Source organism: Mus pahari, chromosome 6, assembly GCF_900095145.1.
Source record: "Mus pahari chromosome 6, PAHARI_EIJ_v1.1, whole genome shotgun sequence".
Classification (NCBI taxonomy): Eukaryota; Metazoa; Chordata; class Mammalia; order Rodentia; family Muridae; genus Mus; species Mus pahari.
Genome location: NC_034595.1, coordinates 84,935,332 through 84,943,273, shown reverse-complemented (window position 1 = coordinate 84,943,273; position 7,942 = coordinate 84,935,332). Strand labels below are relative to the sequence as shown.

The window sequence follows — 7,942 nt, the reverse complement described above, 5'->3', positions numbered from 1 at the left end:
AAGGAAAAGATGAAATATAGCCTTAGAAAGGTAGGTCTTTTGAACTAGAATTTCTCAAATTTTGGGACTTCAAATTCATTCTGATGTGAGAAAATTCATGCACCTTTGTGTGTGTGTATGTATGTAATGGTGTGCCACAATGTGCTTGTGAAGGTCATAGAACAATCGTGAGTTGATTTTCTCCTTCCATGTTCTTTATTGTTTGTTTTGTTTTATTAATCTTTTTGAGACAGTCTCACTAAGTACTCCTGGCTGCACTAGAATTCAGAATGTAGGTCAGGCTCACCGGCTACTTCTGTATCCCAGGCTAGCCTTGATCACAGAGACCTGCCTGCTCTGCTTCCTGAGTGCCGGGATTAAAAGCGTAGACTACCATAGAGAGCTCTCCTTCCCAGATTTTCATGGGGTCCAGGGATTGAGTTCAGGTCAGGCATTTTACCAGTCCTTCCTCTGCCTTTCTGTTTTGAGGCAGGATCTCTCACTATAGGTGAAGTTTTCTGCTAGGCTGGCACATACTGCAGCCTTTTGTTTCTGTGATCCATCTTGAGCTATCCTCCCCCTAACCCTCCTCACAAGTAACTGTGGAAGGGGGCTAGGTTTGGTTTGGTTTGGTTTGTTTGAGACAGTGTCTGTTATGTAGCACTGGCTCTCCTAGAACTCACTATATCGACCAGCCTGGCCTCAAATTCACAGAGATCTACCTGCCTCCTGAGTGCTGAGGTTAAGAGTTCACCACCAGCCTGACCTAGTCACAGCTCTGTTTTGAGAGTCAGTGAAAAACAGTTGAAGTGTTTGTGGATAGGATGCTCCTAAGGAATAAAGACAGGATATGGGCCATGGTAGCACACACCTTTAATCCCAGTACTCAGGAGGCAGAAGCAGGCAGATCTCAAAGTCTAGCCAGTTTCAGTATGACCAGGGCTACCCAGAAAAAACCTCAGCAATAACAGAACAGAGTGAAGACAAGGTGGTCAGAACTTACAGGCTAATTAGAACAAGGCTTAAACACAAAATGCCACAACACAAGGTTGGAGATGGAAAAGGACACCAGGATGTGAAAAACCTATAGCTATCCTACCCTACTGCTCACTGGTCAGTGTAGCGCATGCTGACCCAGCTGCTTGGAAGTCTGGGCAACATAGTGGAACTCTGACTCGGAAACAAACACACTCCACCAGGTTGCTCGCTCGTGGGTTCTGTTCAGTAGAAGGAGCTCTGTAGGCCACAGATTGGCAAGGCAAGAGTCCATGAGATGAAGCAGCCCCTTCTGCTCCAAGGGATTTCCCTTTTTTTTTTTTTTTTTTTGCCACAGGTGTCCTTACTACCCTTTTAGGACCACTTGGTCAAGTGCTTCAATGCCTCCTGTACAGTACTCCAAGTGCCAGAGAGGAAAAGTCATCTCTTCTCTCTCAAAAGGGCTTATTATCTGTCCAAAGACACATGCAAGGTCTAGGAGGTGTCACCAGAGACGGATTGCTACCACCTGTCAGGACCGAGTCCGGGGCCCTGCTGGGTCTACGGAGCCACCGGGGATCCTTTCTAAGAGGAAGAGCCGACTAGAGCCTAATACCTAGTCTAGGCGGCAGTAAGTGGCTTAACAGAGTTGAATTGGCTTCCCGGTGTTCCTAGAAGGGCCATTTGCTCATAGTCAAGACTATCTTCGTTATAAGAGTCAAGCCTAGTTCTATTCCTTGAAAATAGAGTAGAAAGTTGGAGAGTGATACCTCACATTGACCTAGGAACCATGAGAAGACCCAGTGAGTATTTTGTCCCAGACAGTAGACAATGTAGCTAATGTTAGAGTGGATTTTGCATTTATTATCCCTAATCCTTTAAACCTCTCTTCAAGCACAACCCCCACTTTACAAGTAAAATTTTAAAGGCTATGAGAGGATCTTCCCAAGGCCGCAAACATGTCGGTGGGAGAGTCAGGGGCCAGGGTGCTTACCTGTTCCTAGGTGTGAGCTTGGAAGGGTTGTAAGAAATGAAGACACTTCCACACAACAAGCCAAGGTGAACTGCTCCTGAATTGCCTGTGTAGCACAGGTCCACTGCTTAGCCTTCCCAAGCCTTTCCACACTGGCAGAAACTCCGGAGTTTGTGTACTTGGCCATTCTGTGCCCTATCCCACACCTAAAATTATATCCCGGCCTCAAACCCTACTTTTCTCTAGCAGAAGGCCCGAGACATGTATGCTGAGGAGCGGAAGAGGCGCCAGCTGGAGAGGGACCAGGCTGCAGTGACAGAGCAGCTGCTTCGAGAGGGGCTCCAAGCCAGTGGGGATGCCCAACTCCGACGGACGCGCTTGCACAAACTCTCCACCAAACGGGAAGAGCGAGTTCAAGGCTTCCTGAAGGCCTTGGAACTTAAACGGGCTAACTGGCTGGCACTTTGGGGCACTGCATCTGCCTAAGTGAGGCTGGCTACCAGCCACTTTGCCCTGCCCTTTGCCTCTTCTTTCCTTTCCTTTTCTTTTCTTTTGAAAAGGCACTTCCTGTTTTGGATGAATTGGGCTCCCTCCATTTTGCAGGGACAAGCTCTGCTGCCTATGGATGATACCTTTGGGCTACCTTGACAGTTACCCTTGAAGTTGGAGGTAGAGTCTCTTAGATGTACACTTAAGTCCAAGTCCAGCCACTAATACATTTGGAGAACAGGGGACCCTAATTCATTAGCTATATGCCCGTCCGTTTTTGGATGCATGTTCTTTTTCCACCAGCATATCCTTCAACGTGAAGAAGAGAACTTCCCAAAGCCTAGGCTTACCCGTCCTGCCTAAACCCTCCCCATGTGACTTCCACAAAAGATTTGGATCTACTGGTAAATTTTAACTGATAGGCAGCCAACATTATTGGGCGGGGAAGAAAGGGGTGGGGAGGACAGCAAGAAAATTTGCCCATCTGCTGCTGCTCCTCCCCTTGGCTGTCCACCTGGGATTTGCTATTGAACCTCCACCCCCTCCCACTACCAGTACTGACTGCTCACTGAAAGGCTCAGTGCCCCCAAAGGCTGGCTCATGGAAACCAAGCGGGTGATTACAATCCAATTACCTATTGTCAACTCAGCCCACACAGGCTTTACTCCCCCATGCAGGGAGGGCATGGGGCCAGGCTCCACTCCCCTGTGAGACCCAACCCCCTCCGTGACTACAGATGGTGGCAGAAGGGCCTGTAAAGGTCCTAGAGTCAAATCCAACACAGGCCAGTTTGTGTTTAACACATGAGGACCGAACGGAACCAAGCGTTTCCCAGTGGACTGAAGTCTCACCATCTCAAGCTGATTCCTACTCTATCTAACAGGTCCTCACAGCTCTGACCTGGCTGCCTAAGTAGGCCCCGAGACAGTGTGCTCTCTAGTGTGAGTAGTTCTCACAGCAGAACTACTCTAGCCCTCTCAGCCTGTGAGGCCAACTTCCCCAGCAGGAAAGAGGCAAGGTTGCATCCTTTCCTGACCTCCCCCATAGGGCTAAGGAGAGAGGACAACCTCTGAAGAAAGGTCTGCTGAGCTAGTCTATGTTTCAGGTGTCTTCGAGCTGTGAGTACTAGCCAGAAACTCCAACCAAATGTCACTCTGGTCTCATGCTACCTGTAAGCCCCCCCCCCCCAGCACCTTCCTCCCCAAAACGTGCACTATGCGTTGTTCCCCATCCCTATTTCTGTGTCCAGATGCCTGGCACTGGTGAAGTTTTGGCCATCTTCTTCCTATCAGAATCAAAAAAGGTCTGACACTGAAACCAAGAGCCAATCAGTGCACCCTTTGGCAAGGTCCCCTGTACACCTGGCACTCCCCAAAACCAATCCCTGGCACAGAAGATCCCCAAGAGCAGGTGCTGTGCATTTTCCAGCTTTACAATGAGGCTGTTGACAGCTTTAATTAGGGAGGCATGAATTATGTGGCTATAATACAGAGCCCTACAATTAAGGCGGGAATGAGAGGCTGGAGGCAGCAAACGGGATCTGCCCGGCAAGCAGGGCTGTAGATGCCTGGCTGACGTTCTCTTAAGATTGGAGTACAGTAGTGGTGATTAATGGGGCTGGCATCTTCCAGCCCCGGGACCTGTGTTCTGGGAAAGGTGCACAGGGCGGGGTGGAGGATGGCTACCTCGGGAGGCACTGTGCAAGTGGAAAGGAGAGGCAGATCCACTGTTGTCCAGAGGCAAAGGCTGAAAAATGCTTGATTTGAATTTGCAGATGTCTGCTTTCTGCTGCTATGGTTATTACAAACTAGCTTCAACCCTTGCCTCAGAAATTAAGGTGGGACCTATTTTGTGCCTTCCGCCTGAGCACCAAATACCCTATTGCAGATGTTAGCCAGTTGTGTTATGGGTATCAAGAATTTTTTTAAAAAAATTTTTTTGAGATACAAGGTTTGTTTGGTCCCTGCAACGAAAGGAGGTTTTGCTTTACTGCTGCAGTTGACACCCTCCCTCGGGTGCGCTCGGGAGCTCTAGAAGGCCGGACTTTGGGCTGAGATGCCCTGGAAGGGCCCCTCTGCCATCACACCTGTTCATCTACTTGTTTCCTAATCTTCCGGCGCTTCCCTTCAACCGCCTTTTCCTCACGCAACCGAGAGCAAGCCAGCTCGATGGTGTGTGAGGCGGGCTTTCGCCAGCTGTGGCATCTGCAAAGCCCAGGTTCCATGGCCTCGGCTGAGTGGGGGCAGCTGCAGCCCAGACCCAGAGAGCGGAGTGGGAGGGGCGTGCTCCCGGGCTGGGTCGCCTGCTTTTCTCCACCATTCTGTGACAGGGGCCAGAGGGCCAGGCGTGCGGGGATTTAAGGAAGGCGCCGGGCAGATGTTGGGGGGCTGTTTAACGTTGGGGAGGCCGCTCAGCGGTAGGTGCTGAAAGGACAGCTCCTACCTGCCCCGCAGTACCCGAAAGGCATCCCCGTGTGCTAAGTGTCCCCTGCCGGCCCACACCTCCACATCCCGCGGACTGCTTTCCAGGTGAGGCACACCGAGGGACTCCCCAAGGTGGCAACTCAAAAGGATGCACGTCCGACTGCGCCAAGCTGGCATCCCGGCTCTCGGCCCACTACAGCCCGTGGTTCCCCGGAGCCGCGGCCGGCGCGCCTCCCGCCGCCCCTGGAGCTGGGCGGCGCGGCCAGGCCTCACAAACCCCTCTGCTGGGGCCCCGGCGGGAGCAGGAAGGAAAGCGGCCGAGATGTGCCCAGTGTCGCACGGCTTGGAGAAGTGGGGAGAAGGGTTGCATAAGGTGGAAGGAACTTGGTAGTTTGCAAAAGCCAGGTCTGGGCGGGAGCGGAACCCCAAGCCTGCCGCCTCGCGCTCCCCTCATTTATTACCTCCGACTCGCAGGCGCGCCCCCTCCCCCAAGGCGCGCCGCCGTCTCGAGCGCCCTCCCCCTGCACCCCCTCCTCACTCCAGAGGAGGTGAGTTTAAACCCCGCCCACGTGACCCCAACTGGGCCAATGAGCGGCGACGGGAGGTGAAATCCGGTTCTAACCGGTCCGGGGCTCCCAGCGCTATAAAAACTTTATAAACCCCCCGGAGCCCGAGCAGTGTGAAGAAGCAGCGAGGACGACCCCCGGCCGGAGCAACCCGCGCGCCGCTGAATACCCGTGCTCAGCGCCGACGTCCCCTGCCGCCACCATGCCCAAAAGAAAGGTACGTGGCGCGGGGCGCCCGGGAGCGGCCGCCACCACTAGCCTCGGGCTCGGAACTCGGCGGCAGATCGGGCGCGGCGCGAGCTCCCAGCCCGAGCCGGGGCTGCGGGGCGAATCGTGCGCGGCGCGCTGCCCGCGGGCGCCAGAAGCCATATTGGAGGCTCGGTGGCGGCGGCAGGAGGAGCCATGTTGGCAGCTGTTTATCCCGCTCCGTCTGGCCGCCCGCGCCCCCTCCCCCACCGGCCGCCCCCTCCCCTCCTCCCGCGGGCGAGCGAGCGGGCGGGCGGGCGATTCAAACCCGAAAGGGCGGGAAGGCGGCGCTCCGCGGAACGGGCGGGCGGGGGAGCGCGCTGCCGCCAAAACTGCGTCCGCGAGGGGCGGGCCCGCGGCGCGGCTCCGCCCCCCCGGCCGCCCACGTTCCAGGCGCACGAGACGCGCGCTCCCGCCCCCGGCTTCCCCGAGCTCCCGCCCTCGACGGCTGCCATAGCAACGGCGCCGGGCGCCGCCTCCGGAGAGGTTTGTTTGCACAATCTGCAGCTGCTGTTACTGCCTGGCGCTGGTGGCCCCGAGCGCCTGCCGGCCAGCCTCCAGCTTCTCCCCCGCTCTGCGGCCAGCCTGCCCGGTCTTCCGTGCGCGCCTCGGACTTTAGTTGGGCCCTGTTCCTGCTAAGGCTTCTTACGTAAAACTTGGGGGTATACATTTTGAGAATGGTGTCTGACGGTTGCTGTTGACTGAGATTTGCCTCCGAGGTGACAAGTTTTGGACTTTTATCATTTTGTAGGCTGAAGGGGATGCTAAAGGAGACAAAACCAAGGTGAAGGACGAGGTGAGTCTTCTCCATTGAGGGCATGTCTTGGGTAGTAGCCACCCCGCTCCTTTGGTAGAAATTGACCAAGAATTGTTTCATTCACTTTTCTTTAATGTGAAGCTGAGGGATGGGGAGATGGTACTTATTCCTCTTCCTTTGTTTTTGTTTTTTTTTTATTTAGCCACAGAGAAGATCTGCAAGGTTGTCTGCTGTAAGTGTATGATTTGCTCATCCTTACCTGATGCTGGGAACCACTTGGTGGGCATCTCCGTGATTTCGTTGAATTATAGATGGCGGCTGATTTTTGAGGCAGCTACTGTGCTGTGCTGCCGCACATCTAGAAACGTTTGCTGTTGTCCCAAGTTGTGATTCTTCCAACTAAAGTGAAAGGTGGCTTTTACATTGTAAAAGAAAGGCGATCCTGAGAACTAGTTTTCCAAGCTGTGGTTTGATTGGTGGTTCCTTTGGTCTGTGGTACTAATGGTTTCCTCTTCCCCTCTGCCTTCCAAAATAAGAAACCTGCACCTCCAAAGCCAGAGCCCAAACCTAAAAAGGCCCCTGCAAAGGTAAGCCTGCCTGAGACACCGTGGCGCTAATTCTAGACTGGGAATTTTCAGAGATCTGTTCTTCCCTACCTTAGCCTAATTCAACATGATGATGGCTCTTTTAGTGGATGTCCTAAGCTATTTTGATTGATAGCCTTGTTCCTGGTAACTTGTCCTGTTAGTGTCCTTGGCAACAGTTAAAGAAAACTATAATTGACCATTAAAAGCATTTTTAGCTGTTCTATAATTTGAACAATTCTGGAGGACTAAAAATTGTAATTTAATTTAGCTTAGTAGAGGGGATATATATCTTCAATAGGCAAGCCCTCTTTGCAGAACTTTATAGGTTATGTCACAGTAACACAAGATGTGTAAGCTAACAAACTCTGTATCCATCCTTCCTTGGTTTTAGAAGGGAGAGAAGGTACCCAAGGGGAAGAAGGGGAAAGCCGACACCGGTAAGGATGCGAATAATCCTGCAGAAAATGGAGATGCCAAAACAGATCAGGTACGGTGGCTGTTCATTTCTTGTCAGGTGTGCCCACACTTAGTGATAGCCAAGCTGCTTGTTACCCATTTTGTCTATGTCACACTGCATTAGATGTGTTTAAAAGGCTTGTCCTGATATGTCACTCATAGAATTAAAGCTGAAAGTGACCTTTAGCCTTCTCTAGTGGTGGGGGGGGGTGGCAAGTGGTCCGTTCTTCAGGTGCATTCATGGTGTCTTTTTAAGTACCCAAGACCTGGATTTAAGCCTGGAAACAAGATGATTCCATATAATACTATGAGCAGATAAATTTTGGTGTACATACTGACTTTATCTGTTTTTCATTTAGGCACAGAAAGCTGAAGGTGCTGGAGATGCCAAGTGACGTGTGTGCATTTTTGATAACTGTGTACTTCTGGTGACTGTACAGTTTGAAATACTATTTTTTATCAAGTTTTATAAAAATGCAGAATTTCGTTTT

The 7,942-nt window shown here is 52.1% G+C and overlaps 2 protein-coding genes across 6 annotated transcripts in view; both read left to right on the top strand.

The window, feature by feature from the left end:
• Dhdds (dehydrodolichyl diphosphate synthase subunit) overlaps positions 1–4,812 on the top strand; it is a 26,738-nt gene extending 21,926 nt beyond the window's left edge. For 3 of the 5 annotated variants that reach the window (XM_029539960.1, XM_021200226.2, XM_029539959.1), the window contains exon 9: positions 2,174–4,812. In XM_029539960.1, coding sequence (XP_029395820.1) covers positions 2,174–2,413 — 240 coding nt within the window. In that variant the 3' untranslated portion in view covers positions 2,414–4,812. The remainder of the gene's footprint in view (positions 1–2,173) is intronic. The other 2 variants (XM_021200225.2, XM_029539961.1) reach the window with 1 other exon arrangement.
• Positions 4,813–5,459: 647 nt separating this feature from the next.
• On the top strand, positions 5,460–7,936 carry Hmgn2 (high mobility group nucleosomal binding domain 2). The gene is made up of 6 exons (XM_021200735.2): positions 5,460–5,622; positions 6,403–6,447; positions 6,611–6,640; positions 6,945–6,995; positions 7,387–7,482; positions 7,811–7,936. The coding sequence occupies exons 1-6, from the start codon at positions 5,608–5,610 to the stop codon at positions 7,844–7,846; spliced, it is 273 nt and encodes a 90-aa protein (XP_021056394.1). The 5' UTR covers positions 5,460–5,607; the 3' UTR covers positions 7,847–7,936.
• The last annotated feature ends 6 nt before the right edge of the window (positions 7,937–7,942 follow it).

What these genes read in the sequence shown, in the direction of transcription:
- Hmgn2 (XM_021200735.2), top strand. An exon ending in AAACCAAGGTGAAGGACGAG is followed by an intron (nt 6,448 to 6,610) that starts GTGAGTCTTCTC and finishes TTTTTTATTTAG; the next exon opens with CCACAGAGAAGATCTGCAAG. An exon ending in CTAAAAAGGCCCCTGCAAAG is followed by an intron (nt 6,996 to 7,386) that starts GTAAGCCTGCCT and finishes CCTTGGTTTTAG; the next exon opens with AAGGGAGAGAAGGTACCCAA.